This window comes from Sinohyriopsis cumingii, chromosome 7, assembly GCF_028554795.1.
Source record: "Sinohyriopsis cumingii isolate HCF-2022 chromosome 7, ASM2855479v2, whole genome shotgun sequence".
Classification (NCBI taxonomy): domain Eukaryota; kingdom Metazoa; phylum Mollusca; class Bivalvia; order Unionida; family Unionidae; genus Sinohyriopsis; species Sinohyriopsis cumingii.
Window position 1 is genome coordinate 100,726,690 of NC_142967.1, and position 24,826 is coordinate 100,751,515.

The 24,826-nt window shown below is 34.7% G+C and overlaps 3 protein-coding genes across 4 annotated transcripts in view; 2 read left to right on the forward strand and 1 right to left on the reverse strand.

Moving 5' to 3' along the window:
• LOC149795823 (E3 ubiquitin-protein ligase RNF14-like) overlaps nt 1-8,773 on the forward strand; it is a 73,502-nt gene extending 64,729 nt beyond the window's left edge. For both annotated transcript variants that reach the window (XM_089965721.1, XM_089965722.1), the window contains exon 13: nt 1,346-8,773. In XM_089965721.1, coding sequence (XP_089821847.1) covers nt 1,346-1,567 — 222 coding nt within the window. In that variant the 3' untranslated portion in view covers nt 1,568-8,773. The remainder of the gene's footprint in view (nt 1-1,345) is intronic.
• On the forward strand, nt 6,020-24,507 carry LOC149795824 (zinc finger protein 862-like). The gene is made up of 4 exons (XM_089963864.1): nt 6,020-6,170; nt 22,700-23,214; nt 23,371-23,554; nt 23,738-24,507. The coding sequence occupies exons 1-4, from the start codon at nt 6,020-6,022 to the stop codon at nt 23,977-23,979; spliced, it is 1,092 nt and encodes a 363-aa protein (XP_089819990.1). The 3' UTR covers nt 23,980-24,507.
• The window catches only part of LOC149795825 (beta-1,4-galactosyltransferase 7-like), a 43,392-nt gene continuing 34,077 nt past the window's right edge, over nt 15,512-24,826 (reverse strand). The window contains exon 7 of the mRNA XM_089965725.1: nt 15,512-16,645. The gene's annotated coding sequence lies outside the window, so the exon portion shown is untranslated. The remainder of the gene's footprint in view (nt 16,646-24,826) is intronic.

Genomic DNA, 24,826 nt, shown 5'->3' on the forward strand with positions numbered 1-24,826 from the left:
TTATAATTTTAGAAACTATCCTTCTAATTATCATTAAGATTTTTTCTGTAAACATTTGGAACCTCCCAGAATGAAATTTTCCATTAGCTAATTGGGTTTATTTTAGAAATACTAATTACGACCGGAGGTCAAGTAGAGGACTATATAATCTTGTTTTTCTTGAAATTATTCATTCATGCTGTAAGATCTGAGCAGAATTAGTTGTATTATTGTTGTGTCCATTATTTTATTTGGGCTGGAATTTATTTATTCAAATTCTTTAATTTAAATGATTCTTCTGTGGAATTACGAAGTGCTCAAAAATAACATTCTTGGAAAAATAGAGACTTTGATTTTATAGTAATATTTCAAATAAGGATATATTCTTGGATTGTATTATTGTGATCCAACAAAAGACTTGGTACATAACCATGACATGGGCCACCACAGGTACATCAACACTTCCAGTGTTGGATTTATTTTGGAATGCCGCTAAAATTTATTTTGAACTTTAATTATTTGGACTTGTGTTAGAAATTCCAGGATTATTTGGGATTTATTTCACAAAACTATAAGTTTCTTTTAGATTTTAACTTGGTATTCTCAGAAAGTAAATTATTTGTTGAATTGTAAGACACTTGTTGCTTCTAACTTTTTTCAATTGCTTATTTTAAGACCATGTAGTCGTAATAATGTAATCTGATCTACTAGTAAAATTGTTTATTCCTGCAATAACATCTGGCCTGAAATCAGTTGTTGTGTTCATTATTTTGAGTTGGATGAAATTATTTAATTCAAATTATTTTTCTCTGGAAATACAATGTGTTCTATAATATCTGGAAAGAGACATTAGCTTGGAATTATAGTGAATTCAAACAGATAAACCTTAGATTATACTACTGTAATTCAACAAAACACTGTTGGCACATATTTACATTTCAGGCCATTGGTACATTAGTTTATTAGAGACTACAGGCCACATCAACACTTTCAGCATTGGAAATTATTTGGAATACCACTAAAGTTTGTTCAGAATTGTATTCATTAGGACCTGTGTTAGAAATTCTAAGGTTTTTTAGGATTTAATTCACAATACCCTAAGTTCTTTTTTACATTTTCACTTTGTATTCTTGGGATATATATTATCTGTTGAATTTTACAAAGCTTGTTGCTTCTCACTTTTTTCTATTATATTAAGACCACAGAGACATAATTCATTTAAATAAATATAATCATGGAAAACAGCCAACAAACAATATAAATTAAATATACATAACAATACCCAACAATAAGTTATGAATTTACAATATTGCTGAGTTTCATAGATACAGGCATACAAATAACAAAGATGTAATTCTGATTTCAGATACTGACAGACATAAAATTAGCAGAGCGTGACCCTGAACGTCAAAAAGACCTTGTTGTTTGTCCAGGTTGCAAACAGCGTAATCTGAGAGAAAAGAAGAATAATCACATGAAGTGTTGGAATTGTAACACAAACTTCTGTTTTTCTTGCAAACAGAGACTGAAGGGAACTATCAGCAGTCACTTCTCAGGGGGATCTACTTGTAGACAACATGTACAGTAGATAAAATTCTTTCTTGTGCATTTTTGTCTTGCCTGCATCACACCTGATGAGACTTTTTAAATTTTTTCTGATGGAATATCATTGATCATTATATTTCTCAGTGGTGTATCCAAAAGCAGATCCAGAAATGTGTCTGCTTGGGTTCAGTTTTGAGAGGGTTTACTTTTCTACATGGAATGCATTCCTTGATCACATTAACATTAGGAAACAAACTTCACTACCTCCTAAATCCAACATTCCAATAAAAATGAAAATGCCTTCTGTCCCACCTGTTTAAAATATAGAAAAAAAGAAAAATCCATCACTTTTTACCTACAGTTGCCACTGCTAGGTGGCTACCATCAGCTAGATATTTGCTAGTATAAGCTTTCACTCAGTACAATCAACATTATGAATTTGGATAATGTGTGTGAATTTTTTCATGATTGTGGACTTGAGTATTCTGATCTTGCCCTTTGGCACAGTATTATTGGTGATGATTGTTGGTTGTTTGTGCACATTCCTTATATTTTTCTCACATTTTTAAGTAACAGGCATTGATTGTATAGATCAATACTTTTGGGATGTTAATTTTTAAATTCTTTTGTCATTTTTGTGTTTCAGTATTGAACGATGCTGACAAAGTGCATGAGGTGCAAGAGATTTAAGGCCACTGAAGACATGCTTGAGACATTCACTAAATGCACATCCACTTTAATCTGCAGTTGTTGCACAATTTGGTAAGAGGGAGCTTGGTACACAGTGTTTAAAAAATGTAAAGAACAAGAAGAGGTAAAGGAAGCACATATCAGTGTGATGTTCTGAACCTCCATCCCAAGGTGTCTTCATTTGTGAGCGTTGTTTGGAAAGCCATAAGGGTTTGATCCCCCCATCCTGAAATGATGTAGTCAGTGCCAGTAGCAACTTAAACCTCTGGGTAGTTAAAACTGGAGGAGCAAAGAGTGGTGGAGATGCCAACCTTGCATATTTCACAGACCATACTGGAAGTACAGAATGATTCAGGAAGCAGCAATGCAGTTGGTAGCCTCAGGTGGGTCTTTTTTTGTCTCTGCATCCATTGCACAACTCCAGTGATGGTTTGGAGACAATGGATGCACCATATTCCTCCACTTCAGCTGTCAACCAGCCCTTCCAGTAGTCTGGCCTGTTGTGCCACTTGATAACTGACCATGCATCCATTACTTTGGAAAGCCATGCTATATACTGGCCAGCAAGCAGATTATTCACATCACCAATTAATCTTCCAAGTCTGTGCCTAGAAGACCATGCAGCCACCTGCCATGCCAACCATCAAGATAGATGCAGAATCCACATTCTAGCCATCCTACTTACCCAGACACCCATGCTGATAAAACAAGCTGTTTTACTTGCCTGGATGCCAATCCAACTGGCAGGTCAATTTTGAATGCTGTATCGGTTGGGGAGGTAACATGCCAGTAAAAGGCATGAAGACACCATCTGAAAACAGGCAGCACAAGAACTCTCTCAAGTCTTTATTGCCGCAAGCACCTTTCTTTAGGCTCATTCAGTCTCAGCCACAACAGTGAGACAATTGCTTGCAGAAAGATACAAGGGTGAGCACTGCATAACAGCAATAGTTTTGACCTCAGTCGAATTTCAGGTAGCAGCAGGCCCTTCAGTTCCAGAGGCAGATTAATAAAGGGGATAGGAAGCAAGGTTTCTCCTTCCCAAAGCCTCCCAACAAATGCTATTGCCTTCCCACCCTGCACTGCCATGGACAACCTGCCATTTGGCTCAAGACATACATTCCCAGCAGTCTTCGATCTGCAAAATGAATGGGCAATCCATGTTGTTTTGGGGGGTCTTCAGGTTTCATTTATCTAGCCTCCTCCACTTACATCTCCTTCCATGCCAGACACAGTCCAGGAAAGGCAGGAATTTTGCCAAATGAGGTTTGATTAGCACTCCTCAAGAAGGTGGAGAGAATTTGCACGCTTTACTCTCTGGAGGTTTACTCCAGGTGGTTTCTTGTGTTCAAAGCTAATGTGAAATTCAGGCCAGTTATAGACCTCAGCAAGTACATTGCTCTACTGAGGTTCACAATTGATGTGGTACATTCAGTCAGTCTTTCAATTAAAACAATTTTATGCAGTAAGTTAAGACCTGGCTGTTGCACATTTTCATATCCTATACACCTTTGTCCAAGTTCCTTTAGTTCAGGTTCCAAGACGTTATATACGAATTTTGCACACTCTCATTTAGTCTTCACATTAGTCCATGTGCATTTGCAAGGACATCAACTACAGTATTACATTCATTCTTCAACATTGCCAGTAGTAACTGGTATATTTTGATGACATCCTCCAAAAACACATGGTAAGTGCATCTTTGATACAGGGCAGAAACAATTCTTTCCTGCCTGAGTTATTTATGGCTCCTTGTGAACTGGGACAAATTCAGATCTCATCCCATCCCAGCATTTTGTCCTCATGGATGTGGAAATCTTGACTATTCTCAACCTTGTTTGCCTCCCACATGTACATGTGGTGCAGATTATCAAGGTTGAGTTCAAACAGAGTGGATTTCAATGAGAGTTTATGCAACTCCTCAGTCTACACAATGCAGTAGCAGATTAGGAAATTCTCAGCTACCATTTCATGTATCTTTTATGGATGGCCCATAGGCACCCTTTTTCAGACAGGCTTAGGAGGGAACGAGTCACCCATCACCCATCCTGTATGTTCTTGTTTAGGACTTTACACACTTGTATGCCTAGCTGAAGATAATGGTCCAGATAAGGCATATCATCAGCAGGCTCAATGTCCTGTCTATCTCACTGTCAAGAAGGGGCGACACCCTTCACAATAAGTGGACATGCCATCTGTCAGTCTTTCACAAGATTTGCACCTTTGTGACAAGGTGAAATCACAAACTGCACACCTTAATCTCCAGTCCTGACCCAGATGTCTGAGCTGTAAAAGCCTTCCATTTAGTTTGGCGGGTTTGGGAACTGCATCTATGCCACATCAGAAATATAAAGCAATTCTGATAGTCCACCACAGGTGAGATAAGTTCTGGGTGAACTATCAGCTCAACCTAACAACAGGACTTCCCACCCACCCCCGACCAAACTTCCTTATGCAGCAATGAACAGTGGTTAGAAAGACTTCTCCTTCATGCCTTGCTCATTTCAGGAGAGCCTTGTGTTGAAAAGAATTTCAGATTTCTGTCATGGAGAGAATCTCATGAGCTAGAAGGTGCTCCACTTGAAAAGCTTACAAGGGAAGGTGATGGATTTTCATGGACTGGTGCAGCATCAACAGCATTGTCCATTTGATTTTTTCAGTATCACTGCTGGTTACCTTTTTCTCTGTATTTACAGGAGAATTAATTATCCCTGTTACAATAAAAAGGCTACTGTTCCAGGATTGCTTTTAAGTTCAGGCATCATGGTAGAGTGAATATTGGGCATGATGAGGTAGAGGCCTGCTAAACAATTTTGATATAAATAGACCCAAATATTTTGCTGTCTCAGAAATGAAATCTGTCTTTGGTTCTGATGTGGTTCCATTCAGAGAATTTTGAGTTTGTAACCAGGATCTTTATTAAGCTGATATCATCCAAACTGTGATTTCTAATAGCTCAAAACCTTGGTAAGCAGGATCATGAACTTTCAGAGGACCCAAACTATCGACCTGGGCTTTGCAACTAAGAATAGGTTTCCATCAAGGGAAGCCTGGAAAGATTATACAACTCCTCAAGCCATAGTATCATGGCTTAAATGGGTAATATGCTGATGTACTCTGAGATTTCTAAAGATCGGGAATGTCTCATAAAGATCTCAGCTTGCGAGATTAGAGTGATCTCAGCAAGCTCTGCCTCCAAATTAAAATTTTGATGTGATACATAATAGAAGTCATTGGCTGGCCTGTGCAGTCAACGTTTTCAAGCATGATCTAACGATACATAGACGAGAATTGAATATGCAAGGGGAGGTAATGAGTAAGAGTTTTCTCCCTTGATTTGTATGATTTATAGACATGAAAGACAGAATCTACCATCTTTCTAGAGTTGCAAGATTCGGAAGGTAGCAAAAACTATTTCCTAATATCAGTGCTATCAAACAAGTATTCTCAGATAAGTATGATTCACTGAAATATATATTTTTTAAAGGTGAATTTGGCTGAAATCTCCCCAAACCTTCTGTAAATCTCTCACTGGTGTAGATTTTATGATTGTTAGAATTCATCATCATTGTCATCATCAGTCCCTTAACCCAAGAGGTCATTGAGGCACCACAGTTGACTTTACAACCAATTTTCTCTATCTTTCCCTGTTCTCTACTGCCCTTTGGGAATCTCCAAATCCCATGCCTGTCGATGTCCACTCCTTAATGTTGTCTTCCCCCCTCTTTTTCTGTCTGCCTCTTCTTCTGCACCCTCACACTGTGCCTTGCAAGATTGTTTTTGCCAGTCCAGATGATCTTGAGACATGACCGTACCACTTCTGTTTACACTCTTCAACATTGGTCAAGAGGTCCTCATAGGATCCGATGGCTCATTGGATCCTGTTTTGGACTTCTTCATTGGTTACATGGTCAGTGTATATGCCCAAGATCTTGCAGCAGCATCTGATTTTGAAGGTTTGCATACTTCTTTGTAGATCTGATGTGAGTGCCATGTTTCACAAGCATACAGAAAGATGGATATGACAATTAAGTGCATCAGCCTTATTTTGGAACCAAAAGCAATGTTGGTTTCTTTCCATTATTGGTCTCAACCTTGATATTGCTATTGTTGCCTGGACAATCCTGCAAAGTTGTGTTGTTTTGGAGTCCTCATCTGTGGTAATTGATTCCATGTACTTGAAGCTTATGTTAGAATTCATCAAGAATAAATTATAAAAATCCTGCATAAGCCATGTATAATAACTGCCATCTGTAGTTTTAGGATTTTTTATTCCTAAAGAATATACCTCTTAAGAATGTTTCAAACAATTTAAAATAATTTTTTTGCAGTGACATCTGAATTACTACTTACTACAGTTTAGCACATTTTTATATTCATCAAAAAATATTATGTACTTTTGTAATTACCATGACTAATTATTGGCAAGGATTATACTAATTATATTTATGAATGTTTTTACTTGTCTTTGTTACACATTGAATGATTGTATATTAGAAGTGTATTATGAGAAGTATTTATTTTTAATGCAGACTTATTTAGAATCACCTATTCTGGAATTTCTAAAGGACTTAGTTACATGTATTGTCATTGGTGTTTTGCAAGTCGCATATTATACATTTCTGTACATAAACGCAATATGACTTCAGAATTGTTAAAGCTACGTTAAAAATCCAAAACACACACACACACACACACACACACTCTCTAATATATTAAGAAATATCTTATTTGTTTCTGATTCCTAAGAAGCTAATTCATTTTTACATTTTGTAAGTCTGGTTGAAGGTGTCTGACATACATGCACAAGTTCACAAACACAGTATAGCATAGTACTGTTTATATACTCTTATAAGTCAAGTCAAACTGCAGACACCATAGACCCTGATCTGCTCTCCCATAATGCACCTGCAGATATGGGTCAGTGTTATTTTGTTCTTTAGATTACTCCTAACAAACTGCACAGACCCAGATCTACCAGAACAGTATGCAACAGCAGATCTGGGTCGGTGAAGTTTACAAATACATAAATACATAAATACATTTGTGTGCCTTCTTTAAATCATTAGCACATTGTCTTTTATTTTTTAAATCTGCTGCAGAGGAACTTAGAAAATGGCAACATAAATATCTATGTCCTCTTTTGCACTATGCTTCAAATGAGTCAGAAACTTTGAAAATGGATTTAAGGTTGGTTTCTTATGACATGTTTAAGTATTCATTTGTTTCTAAACTTAGATAGCAAGGACATAAAGCAATCCAAGTCAAAGATAAAATACAGGTTGCTGTGCATTTTCTTGTGCTAAACTTTGTTGAATATCTATTTGCAGGTGTGGGTTATTGCAATGAAAGTATGCAATAATGTAGCATGTCACTGATTGCCTTTAAGATAATATTTGAATGAAAATTATTCTGATATGAAGATCAAACTTATCTTACCAAAAGGATAAATTGGCTTCATAATTTTATCTGTTTGATGCAGTTATTAATATCACATCAACTTTTTGCAAGTGGAAGCCAGCATCACTGATAAATCATTAAAAATTTCCAAGAGCTCATCTACTTTTTGTTGACATATTTTCTTTCACAAGATTGTTATTATGATTATTAATTTTTTTTTTTTAAATGTAATATTGTCTTTACTCTGCATTTTCAGACTGTCAGCAATAATTATCATTTCTAATGCCACAAACCTAGTAACAAAGGAAATAATTCACATGAAAATTGTCCAGAAACTTAAAGTTGGCATTGGGTTGGGGCAGAAGCAGCCTCAGTAGTTTGTCAATGTCAGTGAAGTCCAAGTTCAACCGTGGGAACTGCTATGCATGGTCATTTCACTGTTTATTTAATCTTTTGCTTATGGCAATAGTTTCATTAAACAGTTTGCGGCATGACGTTAAACAAGTACTTAATGATTCAGCTTTTAAGAAATTATATCTATACAAATATTTTATTGAATAATCTTGTTTTTTTAATTGCATAACATTAGTATGTCATAGCTGTGATATATCTATGTGATAACAGCATGGTTACCTTTTATAATTTGTATTAACATCTGTTATATTTATTTTCTTCCATATAATAGATTTATCCTTGTAGATGTTTTCTAAATACTTGTGTATTTGTTGTATATTTGTTTTAATAGCAGGGTCATAATCAAATTGTAGATTTGTTGAATATTTATTTTAATCGCAGGGTAGTATGTAAACTAACTGTTAGCTAATTATGGCACCTTAGATTAAAACTGTTATTATTATTATTATTATTATTAGGGATACCCCGTTACAGCAGCTGACATTTTGCCTGATGAAACAGAAAGGTAATTGGATAACACATCTAGATTGCTCTGCACTATTATCCCTGTTAAAATTGAGGGTATTTAGAAAAATCACTTTTTTCTAAATGTTTATTGTTTATCATAATGCATATGCTGTGAACAAAATATGTCTATACCAGTGTCAAATACTGGCAGCTGTCTTTTCAGATTGCTGTGTTATACTAAGATATGTGTACATGTACTAGTGAAGGTTGTATTTTAGAAATAATATACTATACTTGATGCTTTGTCTTTAATTATATTTAAACCTCCCTAACTGTCATCAGCAGTTTACATTATTTGTACTTTGATAATCCCTGTGTTGGATAAAGCAATCACATTTTCTTGTTTCTGTTTACTTTGAATTTTCTTTGGAAATTCCTTTTCATGCAATTCTTGATGTTCACAAAATAAAAAAATTTAAGGTCACATACAATGCTTAACATTTAGATCCATTTCCAAGTTACTGACATAAATGGCATTTTTTCAAAACCATGAAAGTGTATCCACAAAAAAATAAAAATTTCACATTATATATCACAGCAAGTGAGTGCATGCTGTATCTGCATAGAGAGAAAAGTTCATATACTTTTAGAATTTTTTTCATTGCATATAAATAATTAGCCACTTTTCTTCTTTCAGTAAGCGACCTTGAGCTTTGCCTTTTGACACCAAATGGTAGTCTTCTAAATTACATTAAATGCAAGCTATCCACAAAGTTTTGGTCTAGCTCTGTGGCACAGAACTGATTTTATTGTGCAGAAACTATTTTTATTTTGTCAGTCAAACTTATCTTTTACCATTGACAATTTGACACCAAAATCGCATGGCTTCTTCCTTTTTCCAAGTGGTAACTGGATGGTGAAGGATTCAAATTATAGTATAGAACCCAATATACTTCTTTCAGTCAGTGACCTTAACCTTTGACCTTTTAAGCCCAAAATCATAAAGGTTCTTTTTAACCCCAAATGCAAGGTCAACTTAGTTTGGTAGCTGTTGATGGTGGAGAGCTCAAGCTACTCAGCAGAAATAAGTTGATAACAGACAGAGGGAGAGACATCATAACATAATGTGCACCACCATGATGTTGGTGTATAAAAATTCAAGAGGCAAAAATGATTTGTAATATGGTACATTATGGTGATAGACCTCATACCCAAAACATGAATGTTTTTTTGGGGGGGAGGGGGAAGTGTACCATTTTTAATTGTTTTTCTTGTATAATTGTTAGTAGTGCCCCTAAATAAGTTGTGTTTCCCCTGCTCCAGCAGCTTTGATAGCCAAGGTTCTGATATATTATCCTACTACACCTTGGTGGACCAATCAGATATTTGAGTGCTTCTGGCCAGTGAATTTCACTAGATATAGCAAGGAAGCCACTGCATCCAAACAAAATCAAGTTGTTCAAATTTGAACAATGTACCTACATGCTCGAGACAAGGGGGTTACAAAGCTTGGATGTTTGTACTTACTGAAAAAGAACAGAGAAGTAAAAAAAACAGCTAAAGTAAAGATAGGAAAGATGTGTAGCTGTCTTTAAAAAATAAATTGGTGGACTCCCCGAAAGACTACCAAATAAAATCTTCTGTAAGTATGGAGCTACTGTCATCCACAAACCCTATAACACCATCCTCTTAATTTTGGTACATCCCTAAGACCACACTCCTTTGAATAAGAAGTGCTTAATCATCTATAAGCTCAAGTATGATAATTGTGGAACAGACTATACTGGGGAGACCGCTAGAAGACTTGAAAATACAGTTAAATGATACACGTACACCACAGGGAATCTCTGACAGCAGTTTGGGATAACATGAGTGTGCTCAGTAGGGAGAATAATACGCTAAGGAGAAACACAAGCGAAGATACTGAAATCCTGGAAGGGGAGCCAGTGTTAAATCATGATTCTGAATTGGAACTCCTGCCGTCAAACAGGAGTTTTGTCACATGATCAGGATTCAGCTAACCAAGTGACTCCAGTCCAGATATTATTCCTCTAATGAAGACCTTGTGAAAAGGTCAAAAGCTTAGAAATCAAAATGTTTATACTAGAAAAATGTATCTATTCTTAGTTTTATAGACTGCAAATGGCTATGGCAGGTAACAATATTCATTCAAGAATTATACTAAGAGAAAGAGAAATTCATCTTTTCAACAATAATTGCATACTTTACATAATCTATGATTTCTTGGTAAACTTTTGCACCCAAACTTCCATTTCTGAATTAATTTGAAGAGTCTGTGGCCAGAAGTTCTAATTTTTGTTGCAGCTGATATAAATTTTGATTATTTACTCATTTTAAGTATCATGGTATCATGCTATATTGTCCACATAATAAAAACGTTTACCTGCATACAACTATAAAGTTTTAGAGAATAATATCAAAAATCATACCACAAGTAATCATTTGTTTCATTGTTCAATATCTATTCCAAACAATACTGTAAGCCTTTTAAGGGACTGAATCAGCATCTGATACATGGTGTTGTCAGCATTTCATCCTTTTCCAAGCCATATGAGGGGTATGTCACAATCTTTGGTCTTAAATGGATTTGCTTATTTCATGCAATTAAATAAATGGAAAAGGACAGTTTATAAACTAGAAACCTGACTGGATGTTCTTGCAGTGCTCCAGAAATATTTTTCTGACACTGGACAAGATCAAGTAGTTTGAAGAATCACTCGACTCCTATAAAATTAATTTGCCCTGAAAAATTTGTACTATTTTGAACAAGTAACCCAAGTTGGCATGAGGCCACTCACCTGGTGGACAGTTGCCTAACAGCCAAATGCAAGAGCAGTTGGCCATTGAATCTGGATCAGTAGGATGCTTTCAGTAGAAATTTGTATCAATGTTGATTGCATTATTTCAAGTTTGTTTTATTTTCATTCTATATTTGATGACAAATTAGCTTCATTTGTCCAATACTGAAAGCCTTCATGCCTTCTCTCAAGTAGGGATTTTTGCGATCAACTGTTTAAATGGTTTTTTTTTCTTTCTATATTTAGTGATGGTGAATTGACATATTGTGGGCCTTGAAAACCCTTCATGCCAGGATATTTTCTGTAAAACTGACATCAAATTCCATAAGGCAGTTTTTCATAAATCACTCAAAAGATTCTCTAATTTAAGTAATGGTAGCCACATTTGATAAATCAACATTTGAAAATAACATGAATGATTTTCATACCAGAATGTTTTGTCTTTGAATTTTATTAAGTGTTATTTCTGAGAACTCATCTTAAGGTTATGGAGAAGTCATCTTAAAGTTACTGAGGTGTCTTTTTATGGTAACAGTATTTTTATGATATACCTATCAATATCTATTAGCATGTCAACAACATCTGCATCAACTTTAAAACCATTCTTAATCCATAATGCCTTTTTCTTCAAATTTAGTCAAAATCTACTGAATGGTTTCTGAGAAGTAGTGGTTTGTATGTGTTTTGTAATGGCAGCTAATTCTGATTTTGAATCATCATCATCTGTATGAACTTGTAATCCCTCATGCCAGGATCTCTGTCAGATTGGATCATCATGTTAAGTAGTTTTTGAAGTCATTTAAATATCTGTTTTTAGTAATGGCATTGAAATTTGCTGGCAGATTGCCATCAATTGTACAAACTTGAAAGGCCTATATTCCAGAATGTTCTCATATTTGGTAAGGTTATTTGTAGCTGATTTGAGAAGAAATTGTTCAAATGTATTTCATTTTTATAACTGTTTCCCATATTTGAGGGCAGACTGGCATCATTCGCTGCTGAGCCCATCAGTCGTTTGTGACTTACGAGTGATGAGACCTTGAATGAATTTGATTGATGTCCACCATTTCACCACAGCATTTTCAGGATGAACGGGCCTCGACATTCCATCATCCTAACATTGGTTTCCAAAGTATAATTTTGGATTTGAATCAAATCTGAATGCATCTGTAAAATGATGAGACCACAAAAGACTTTAACTTCATGTATTCCACATTATTTATTTATAAGAGTTATGCCCCCTGATTACCCATCCTCCTAGCTTTGTTTTCTGCAGAATAATTTAATTGCATTTCAATCAAAGTTATTATGCATCTTTATACTGATTAACTCTTTTAATGAGTTGGATTTCCAGCATTCCATTTATTCATTTTCAAGTGTTAAGTCCCATCAATGCCAATCTCCAAAACTTTGATTTTCCAACAATATTTCATTAACACGTTTAAGGTCATGCCAAGTTATACTGTAATTGTTGAGTGGAAGACTTTCTTAACATGTTTAAAGCCCTACTAAAGTACACTGTAATTGTTGATTGGAGGCCTTTGCAATGTACCAACAGTTCTAGTTACTTGTCTCTTTGGGTGTTATTTTATATTCCATGAATGTGTATAACAGTGTTTAGCAACTTTCAGTTCCTAACCTCAACTTTTGTTTCCATATGTACTTCAGTCCTATATTTTGAAAGGAATCTCTCAAAGTAATCATGAATTTCTAAATTACAATTTACTGAGCATAATGTTTTTAATAAAGCCCCATCCTGTAGCAAAATAACGTGTCCATATCAAATTGTATCTGTCACTCCTTTTATTCAAAATAACTTTGGAGCATTTGATGGGCTCACTATTTAATTGGGAGGAGGTATGTTTTTTTTACCACCCTTTGCTATCAATTTAAACATCAGTGTGTCACATAAAGTCAAGTTTTAATATTCTTCCAGGATCATGTATGATAAAGATCTGAGACTTGCACGAGTACAATAAATTCTATTTTCCTCCATTATCAAATAAAGATCCCAAAAATTTTCCAGCTCTTGGGACTTTTTAAAAAAGAAAACAAACAAAAAAATGTTCATTGGACGATGCCAATATGGTGAAATTATATCAAAAACCTTCTGCAAGCCGTAATATTAAATGTTTCAGTCAGCCGAGGACTATGATTAAAATTTGTGAAACAAAAAGTGGAAATTTAACTTCGATCTTATTTATTGTAATCCTACAACCAAAAGTTCTTCAAAATTTTTTGCACTGAAGTAAAATTTATGATCAAAAGGCAACAATGGAAGTCAGACATGGGCATAATTAGAAAAATCTTAATACTTCATTTAGTAGCCATGGATTCATAACTCCATATCAAACAATTCTATGGCAGATAGGGTCTAAGTTGTTTGCAGTTGGACCTTATTTATAAGTGTATATACATTACAGTATATTACTGTTTTATATACATTACAGTATATTACAGTGTATATACATTACAGTATATTACAGTGTATATACATTACAGTATATTACAGTGTATATACATTACAGTATATTACTGCTTTGTTCATGAGCAGAATACACGTAGTAATTTGTAGCAACAATGTAGAAAGTGTACAAAACTTCCGTGTAAAATACAGTGTAAAAAACTTGACAAAGCAAGCCTATATTTTGCCTAAACATTGTTAATAGGCATTTTAAATATCAAATACCATAAATGGTACAAAGTGCCAGAATTTATTGTTGAAGAATATGTTTTAACCTTCTATAATGAATATAAAACTCAGTTTTCTACAACTGAATTTGAACTATGGCTATTCATGATTGTTAAATAGCAAAGGGACCTGCTCATTGCAGTTTCTTTGAGAAGTCCTTAAAACAGGAATTTGTGATGGGAAAGCAAAGTTAGGAGAATGGGTAATAATAGGATATAACTCTAAACCAAGAGAGAGAACTCTAATTCAGGCAAGGTTTCATCAATATAAAGGTACATAATAAATTTTAATCCAGCATTTCTTAGTCAAGTTATGCCATCTAGGACCATGACCTTTCTAGATGATGATGTGGAATCATACAAATTAAACTCTTTCAAAGTTTCATTGTATAAGCTCTATGCCAAATTTGGTTGAAATCCAACACTCCTTGGTAAACACATGCAGCAGAACCAAAGACACGAGGATGTGCCATCAGAAGGTGGTATAACGCATGTGAAAGATGTCGTAGAACAATGTCAATCAAACCCATTCATGGTCTCATCAATACAATGCCCAACACCAGATTTATTTCAAATTCAGCAAATTATGGTAAAGTTATACTTTTTTATCTTTGCTATTCAGGGGCAAAACATGAACACCATGGAACTATTTTAATTAGCATGCAACCTATAGCATTATATGTGTTCTATTTTTCTGTCTTTTCACTTGTAATTATTGTAATGTATTTAAAAGATACTTAATTTTTTTAATTATAAGAAATGATCAGTTATGTTTCCCGATTCAATAGCTACATTTGAAATATTTCTAACCTCTCTATGAAGCAAGTAATGAAATCATCTTTCAGTGTTATTTATACACCCTCAAAGTAAATCCTTTCTTATCTCAATGAATTTGCTCTGTACATATTCAATCAATGGTGTGGGAAATGTTATTTTATGTGTTTTCTTGTATTTTATTAGTAATGGTAGTCATATTTGATGGCAGTCTGACATAATTTAATATAATTCATGCCAGGATACTTTCTCCCAATAGTATTAGTTAAATTTTGTTTAGCAGTCATTTTGTTGATTTTTTAAAAAGTTTTTTAAAGGGATTTTTTCCTACTTTTAGCATAAGTATTTTACCGCAGACTAGATCACAAAATAAAAGCTCTTCATGCCAGATGATTTCAGTCAAATTTAGTCAGATTCTAAACTCAGGTTTTTAAAAGTGGTTTTAAGGGTGTTTCTATTGTTAATAATTGTGGCCATACTGTATAGTCGATCAACATTACTTGTATAAAACTAAAATGCTTTCAATGCAGCATAATTTCCACCAAATTTGGTAAATGTCTGTCCAGTGGTTCTTGAGAAGTTAAAAATAGTAATTATTAATGGAAACATGATGTACGACACATGAATGATGTAGAGCCAAACAATAAGTTGACTTGGTCTACATTCATGTGAGCTAAAAATGCCAGTATAAACTCGTGTTGATCAGGCTATAGTCAAACAGAAAGATGGCAGCATAATGCAGGAATCAACACTTTTACATGAAAAAGAGATTTTATTGGGAATTAAAATGCATCAGCAAAATGTTTTTGTGAAACATGGTACATGTATATACTTGTAATCAGAAAGTGTTTATGATGTTATTTTCTAGTTGCTGCATTATGATTCCAGAAGTTCCCAGAGGGCAGCCAATGGCAGGACTGTACAAAACTGGGTAGTCTGATACCTTAAACTAGTAGATTCTTTCTGACAAAATCTTTACAAGAGTTTAGTCCCAGACAAGTGCAAGTTTTCAAAAATGAAACCTCCCAACTTCATTTACAAGATTTATATACTGCTTTATCTCTAGTACTGTCCTCTTTCAGAAAAATATTTTTCATCTAAACCATGGTATTATTAGCAAGGAGCCTAGATTTCACTCTTGATGTGTGACGATCTGGCACACTCGAATTGACTCTTAGCAAGTGCTGATTTGGCACACTGGAATTGACTCTTAGTAAGTACTGATTTAGCACAGTGGAATTGACTCTTAGCAAGTGCTGATTTGGCACATTGGAATTGACTCTTAGTAAGTACTGATTTAGCACAGTGGAATTGACTCTTAGTAAGTGTTGATTTGGCACATTGGAAATTACTCTTAGCAAGTGCTGATTTGGCACATTGGAAATTACTCTTAGCAAGTGCTGATTTGGCACAATGGAATTGACTCTCAGTAAGTACTGGTTTGGCATACTGGAATTGACTCTTAGTAAGTATTAATTTGGCACACTGGAACTGACTCTCAGTAAGTGCTGATTTGCCACACTGGAATTGATTCTCAGCAAGTGCTGATTTGGCACACTGGAACTGATTCTTTTTAAGTGCTGATTTGGCACACTGGAATTGACTCTCAGTAAATGCTGATTTGCCACACTGGAATTGATTCTCAGCAAGTGCTGTTTTGGCACACTGGAATTGATTCTTAGTTAAGTGCTGATTTGGTACTCTGGAACTGACTCTTTGTAAGTGCTGATTTGGCACACTGGAATTGACTCTTGGTAAGTGTTGATTTGGCACATTGGAATTGACTCTTGGTAAGTGTTGATTTGGCACACTGGAATTGACTCTTTGTTAAGTGCTAATTTGACACACTGGAATTGACTTAGTATGTGCTGATTTAGCACACTGTCCTGCAAGTACAGCAAAACAGAGAGACCCATAAAAGACAAGCAGGGAAAGACCATAGCAAGTACAGAACACCAAATGAATAGATGGGCAAAACATTTTGAAGAACTGTTGAATAGGCCATCACCACTAAATCCCCCAAAAATCCACCCAGCCAATGCAGATCTCCCCATAAGCTGTGACAATCCCACCAGAGACAAGATCTGGAAAGCCATCACCCAGCTGAATAACGTCAAGGCAGCTGGACCTGATGACATCTCGGCAGAAGCCCTCACAGCAGACCTAGAGGCTTCAGTGGAAATGCTATACCCCCTCTTTCATTATATAAAATAAAATTGATAATTATTTACAACAAGGTTATGTATTTTGTCCTGTAAAGTGAGGCAAAATTAAATGTCTTTTATTAAACAAGTGTTCTTTGCCATTATAGTGGAGACTGACAATAAAAATAAGAAACTATTCTCCATATAATAATCTGAACAATACAAAGTTGATGTAATTCTGACAAACAGGCAACTAAAGAAATAAAAAAGAACAGTTTACTAAGAACTGAAATTACACATGCAGTATATGACAGCATATCATATATAAACAATGTGGCTACATCACATTGCATTTCATACTCTAGCACCTAATAATACATGGGCATTATAGACAAAATACACTAGCAAATGAAGAATATTATGAAATCGAAAAAATCAATATAATGAAGTGAAAAGTTGGATACGACAAGCCACATTTCCGAAGTCACTTGTCCCTAAACAAATGGATGGTACTATGAACAGTCCCAAGTTTAAAATTGTCACTTCCCAATTCTTAATTTTATGTTACAAATGCAATCATTTCAATTGCAACTTGGAGTGCTAGAAAGTCATCTGGGGTCATGTCATAACAACACAGTCATTTGGAGACATGTCAAATTTTTGTTTTGGGATTATCGCCATTTCTTGGTGCAAGAAAAGCTATACATGGCAGCCAGTATAATTGGTGGAGGAAGAAGCCAGGAAAGCCTTGTTAAGAACCACCCACCTACAGGAAGCTATTAACAAGCTTTCTCACATACCCACAGCCAAGCCTGAAACTTGAACCCAGGTGCACAGAGGTGATGGCAGTGCTTTAGACCACTCAGCCACTTGGGTCACCATGTCAACTGGAGATGATTCTGTATAAAATATCAGGGCAATGGAAGGCCCAGAAGCATGCACAGTTTGAATTATGTAGCATGTAGCTGATTCATGCTACCAAGAATTTTTAAAATAATTAACCCCTCCGAGGATTAAAATGTAGATATAAAAAATTTACTAACTGCTACTCCAAGTTTAATTCTAACTTTGCAGTGTGGTAGTATTATGTACCTTATAAAGCATTCAGTCAAACCTATGCTGAAGACACACTGCTTATTAGACCATTTATCTTATAAGGTTATTAAGCCTGATTCTATAATAGATACATCTAGCTGCAAAAACAAATAAAATAATTTTGAAGGGCCACCCGAGTGTCTTTAAAGACTACTTCTGCAGATTCCAACAGGAAGTTTCTTACCAAAGTTCTATAGTAATATAAACCTCAGACACGAAATCAAGTATATAAAAAAAAGGACATTACAGCTAAACCCCGTCTTGAGAGACGGTTCATCATGTCAGATTAACTGATTATATAGTCGCAAAAACCCATCTATTTTGAGACACCATTACATTTTGGAAGAAGGGCTGTTCTCACAAAACAGGTTCTACTGTAATACCACCCAAAAATCTTTGATACCCACATACTTCACATCCATTAAAAAAGTCATTTTCTAAGAGAACAAACTCTGACGAATTCTGAAGCTTCACAATGTCTACAAAAACATGTACAAATATTTCCAAACATTTGGCTTTTCTCATCCCAGATATTCAAATGCTAGCCAGTTTTAGGAAATATATTGTTTCCTTTTAAAAGGTAACTGATTATACGAGAAATGAATATCAGTACATGGTCTGCAAAGTTCAAATATTTCTTTATATATCTGGGAAGAATGTCAGCCTTCAAATTAAAAATATTTACCAGCATTCTAACCAAATGCACAGCATGTGGAAATGAGATCCCACTTTCAAAATTTCACAGACTTCCAAAGTAGTGACACATTTTGAAATGTTTAACCAACATATAAAGGTGAAAGCCCAGCACAGTTGCCACTTATTAGTCAAGTTCAGCTGCAAACATTGACCCTGATCTGCCATTTCAGATTTATGTTGTTTGTTCTACTGAATACTCCTAGCACATTATACAACAGCAGAGTTCAGTCTACGCAGCTTATCGACGGATTTGACTTGTTTGTATATATAGTGATCAGGTTTTGCAGAAAAATGAAAACAATTATTGGAAAATGAATGTTTCATGGATACTAAAAGGTACATTTTTTCAAGGCAATAAAAATAAGGACAACAATATTTTCAACACCTGACCAGCTGTATACGATTTGACATCAATTGTCAAAGTCTTGTTACTCTAATGCATCTTTTACTGCACTTAAGCTGATTAATCAATATAACAAACAGCACAGACCCTGATTTGCTGTTGCATAATGCAGTAGCACATCAGGGTCTATGTTGTTTGCAGCTAAACTTGACTCATAAGCAAGAACATACATTACTATTAAGACTGTACTAAGAGATTAACGATTGGAAATGCCAAATATTTAAATATATTTCACAATTAAATCTAAGAAGTCCATTTCCACAGCACTGTGAAAATGTGTAAATAAAAGTTTATGAGACTTGTACAGTGTTCAAGCTAGGTATAAAAAGAGGGACCTGCCCATTATTTATATGCATGATTCTAATTTTACACCATATGTTTTATATTTTATCAAATCTAATTATCAATCGATAGATTGACAGACAGACATGCATGCATACATACATACATACATACATATGCATGCATGCATACATACATACATACATGCATGCATACATGCAGACAGACATACATATATTCATGCATGCATGCATGCAGACAGACAGACATGCATGCATGCAGACATACATACATACATACATACATTCATGCATGCATGCAGACAGACAGGCATACATACACACATACACTGAATCATTAACTGTTAATGTTTGGGCCAAACCTGAAGTTTAAATCTATGGGGCTTTTTCCAAATACAAAAAATTAAAGCTCTTTTTACCAACATAGTCTTTCTAAATATTTTATATGCATATATATATATATATATATATATATATATATATATATATATATATATATATATATATAGTTTTAGTAAGGCAGGGATTCCACAAGATATGCACTGATCAGAATCTATTGGAACCCCAAGTGGAGTTCCCAAACCAGGAAAGAAAAGGAATCTTACTGGATACACCGCCTTAGAACATTGAAAACAAGCGGTTTAAACCAAGAAGACTAGAAAAAGACAACCATGCACACAAAAAAATATCTTTTGCAGCCAACACATTTTCTTTTAAATAATTCTCTAAATTTGCTTAATAGCCTATGACTACTATAACAATGAAATATCCATGATATAATTTGCGCTTATATAAATTTACATAAAAAAACAGATGTCATTATGGCTCATCAATTTCTAGGTCAATACAAATATTTTCCAGCATCAGCAACAAACTGAAATAAACTAGTTGAAACATAATAAAGTTAAAAGGTTTAATTCCTGTAGAAACAGCCATGTAAAGTTTTTCATACATAACCATTTTTCTGTTTTATTTGTTTGTCTTGTCTATGTTTTGTATTTGCCTTTGAAAACGAGTCGAAAGCACTCAGGCTAGTTAGATACTAGTTTTGCACCATTTGTTGTCAGTTTATTGAATTTATCTAATCAATCCCTGACTTACGTGATCCCTTGCTGGATCCAGTGCACTTGAAAGGATTCTTATTCATCGTATGATTTGTATTCTTTATATATATATATATATATATATAGGGTTGCATCTAAGATGCATGATTGTGCAAATCCCCCCCAAAAAAAAATTTAAGATTTCCCACAAGATTTTAAGTCCTATATGGACAAAATCACACAAAAAAATGAGAATTGTGTGCATTTTTTTCGTGAAAAATGTGTTATTTTATTAATTTGTTTTGCTGTAAAATTCCCAGTTGTCACTCTTGGTAAATATGTTATACTCGTATAGTTGTAAATATGTCTCTTATTTCTGTGTGTCATGTGCTCAATTCAGACTGGCTAATAAGAAAGGTCAGAAGAGCATGTTTGATACAGAGGTTGGCTTGGCGGGATGTGTTAAATGGCAAAATCAGATCAAACTCAGGCACTTTTTCATTATCTTAACAGTAACACTTCTGATAAACAGGGTGCAGAAGTTTCTGTCAAATAGGCACAATGACAGCGAACATACACTTCCTCAGGCTAATCCCGTATCAGACAATGCTATTGATGATGTGCTTAAAGATGGCAGTGATGAAACTATGGGTCCATCTAACAACAAAAAAAAGGTACTCTTTCAATTCAGACTGGAAACAAAATTGACCATGGCTGGAAATGAATGAAAAAAATGAGATGCTTTGCAGATGGTTTTTTAAAAACTGGCAAAAAAATTTCTTTCACAATTTCAGGACATCAAGTCTTGAAAGACATGATGAATTACCAGCTCACGAACAGGCAATTCAGAATCTGAAACTAAGTGAAAATCTTAAAACTAAATGCATGACAGATATCAGCAAGAAATCTGAATCAATTATTCATGCTATGTCAGTTGCCTATTACTTGGTGAAGGAGAATATTGCTTCTCTAAAATATGGTTCACTGTTGGATATTATTGACTTTCTGGGTGTTGGTGTTGGAAAAATGAAAGCAGGCAGAAATGCAACATATTTGTCAAGGGCTTCTGTAGAGGAATTTCAGGTTAAGTTCTTTTATTTTATTTACATTTTTTCTATTTAAATTTAGATGGAAAAATAGTATATACTAACAAGCAATCAAAACGTGATCAGTTAGGTTCCGATCAGTGCATATCCTGTGGAATATGCTATCTTACTAAAAATAGCACCAAGCATCATGATCGGCCAATGAAATTGCATTTGGTAGCTTGTCATCATAACTTCCTGTCAATGCTTAATGGTGGATAAAGTTTTTCCTTTTTAATTAATCTGGATCATTGGTAACTGTTTCTTTTGTCATGAAATTTTTTCCTGTCTAGACAGGTCACATTTCAGTATCACTGTATTATGGGTTTTTGTGTTTCAAATGATGATACAGTTTCTGTTGTTTGAATAATTTCCTGAGCATGTAAGGAGTTGCTGTCGACATTGTGATACCATACAGTAGTCAGCCACCACTTAAAACTTATATAATGCTTTAGCAAATAAGTTATTATTATTATTTGCTATGATGGTCATTGCAGCAAATGACATTGACCCTGATCTGCTTATATCACAACTGTGCATATGTAGGGACCCATCAATGATGTATACAATACCAACGTATTTTGTTTTTAAAGTTGTCATATACAGACAGGCATAATCACTTCCTTCATTTACTATAACTGAATGACTTTAATTAACAGAGAGAGAGAGAGAGAGAGACACAGTAGTGCCATATTATTTTAGCATTTAAACACCTTGATGTGATTTCTTAAAACAAGGACTGAATTATCACAAGGCAACATCATTTGATACTCCATGGTCTTAGGTTAAGGTTCTTGCAGAATTTGCATCTGATTTTGGTCATTTTACTACGGTTTTTTAAATATATTTGTTTTACATTTCTCAAATGCTTTAATAATAATAAAACAATAATAATAATAATGATAATATAAGTTTTATACTTTAATTTATCATCTAGCTTTATTTTTTTCCAAAACTGCATAGCAACAGTGATAGAATCTGAGTTAATGCAGAAAGTACAATGTAGTCAATTCATTAGCATCTTAACTGATGAGAGTACGGACATTTCAAATACCAAGAGGCTGGTCATTTATGCCAGAATTATTGACCCAACCATGTTTGTTTCTACAACTCATTTTCTTGGTAATGTGTCAGTGTAAGGCCAATCACACGCTGCTAAGTTCTTTTCAAAGAAGTTGTCCAGTTCTTGGAAAAGAAGGAGATTCCTCTTGAAAAAGTTGTTGGTTTTGGCAGTGATGGGGCATCAGTGATGACAGGTCACAAAAGTGGTGTAGCAACACGGTTCAAGGAAAAAAGCCCTCACTTGATCAGCATTCACTGTATGGCTCATAGATTGAATTTGTTTACCTCTCATGCATCAAAAAACATTCTGTACCTCAAGGAAACCTTTGAAGGCACAGTTAAAGACCTGTACTATATTTTTAATAAATCTGCCAACAGAACAGCTGAAATGAAGGAAATCCTGAATGTTCTGGACAGTCCTCAACGGAAAGTCAGAGAAGTGCATGCAATTAGATGGCTGGCATTTTATGATGCACTATATGCAATTTTTCACAGCTGGGGGGCTATTGTGAATTATTTCAAAAAGAATAACAAGACAAAAGAGCGTCAAGACTTGTTGTATAAACTCATAGACTACAGATTTGTGGCATACATGAATATTATGATGGATATCTTACCTCACTTAGCACATCTAAATATGCTTTAATTTTACAGAAATCTGACTTGGATATAGCAGCTGTGTCACCAGCACTTGATATTTTAAATTCTACCTCACAGAAAGCAGACACGTGGAAAATCCTATCACCAGACCTGTATGTCTGAAAAATTGAAATCATCTAAGGATGGAGACAAAACTAAAATCACTTACAATGGTGTTGAACTCAAGTTACACAGAAGCACACTGAAAAAAGTTTCAGATGATGTGTTGAACCTTTGCCACGAGTTTGTTACAAATTTGCATGTGGAGATGGCTGCAAGGTTTCCAAAGAGCAGCACACAGATGGCAACAGCATTTGAGGTTCTTGGTCTACATAACCTCATTTTCCTATCTTCTGAAGAACAAGAAATGTATGGTTATCACCAAATACAAATTCTCTGTGATCATTTTTGTCAGGAGAAGAAATCCAAAGAAGCTATCAGTCCCCTTTTGTGTGACCCAAAACATGTTTTGACAGAGTGGTCTCTTGCTAAGACTATCATTAAATGAGACAAAATGTGCGGACTCTGGCACATTGTACATCAACATCATGCAGACACATTTCCAAATTTTTTTCAATTAGCATCAGTGGCCATGGTTATGCCATACCAAACTGCTGACTGTGAGAGAGGATTCAGCAATCAAAATCGAACCAAACCTGCAGGAAGAAGCTGTCTAGAAGAAAGGGTTCTCAACAGACTCATGATGATTTCAACTGAAGGACCTCCTCTGAGAGACTTCAACTTTAACTAGGCATTGGTTGAGTGGAGGATGAGGAAGGACAGGAGGCTATTTAGGAAATAGTGATAATATTTGCAGAATAATGCAGTCACAATTACAGTCAGTCTGGATGCAGATGTATATATGTTTCAGTTAAGAGTTAACTGTTATAGAAACTATATATATACTTTCCCTAATTCATTCTGAGCTTTGGACTCTTCCTTAAAAATTATTTTTTGTCATCCATGAAAGGAAAATATGTGCTCTTCTGATCTTTCTTAGTATGGATTTGTAACCAATCTGAATTGAGCATGTAAGAAGCAGGAAGTACATGACACTGTTTTTTAAGATTGGCCAGAGGAGTGACACTATTTTCAGTCTTTGGTTTGATTCTTTAATGGTTAGTGTGTAGATAGAATATTGTTATTAGAAAACATAAGACTTTGATTTCAGTTTTAAGTGTGTAGATAGAATATTGTTATTGGAAAACATAAGACTTTGATTTCAGTTTTAAGTGTGTAGATAGAATATTGTTACTGGAAAACATAAGACTTTGATTTCAGTTTTAAGTGTGTAGATAGAATATTGTTATTAGAAAACATAAGACTTTGATTTCAGTTTTAAGTGTGTAGATAGAATATTGTTATTAGAAAACATAAGACTTTGATTTCAGTTTTAAGTGTTATACTATAATATACAGAAGACATGATATACATTTAATGCACTTATTATACCTGCTATTATTCTTTTTGAATACATTTGAGGTTTTTTTTTACACCAGACTGGAAGGCCACCCTTTTTGGATACATTGGCCCCACCCCTTTTTTAAGATTCAGTGGGGGCAAGTACCCACATTTATCAAATCCTAGATGCAAGTGAG

What these genes read in the sequence shown, in the direction of transcription:
- LOC149795824 (XM_089963864.1), top strand. Translation starts at nt 6,020, where the DNA reads ATGACCGTACCACTTCTGTTTACACTCTTCAACATTGGTCAAGAGGTC. An exon ending in AGCAGCATCTGATTTTGAAG is followed by an intron (nt 6,171 to 22,699) that starts GTTTGCATACTT and finishes TTCTTTTCAAAG; the next exon opens with AAGTTGTCCAGTTCTTGGAA. An exon ending in TGGATATCTTACCTCACTTA is followed by an intron (nt 23,215 to 23,370) that starts GCACATCTAAAT and finishes AAATCATCTAAG; the next exon opens with GATGGAGACAAAACTAAAAT.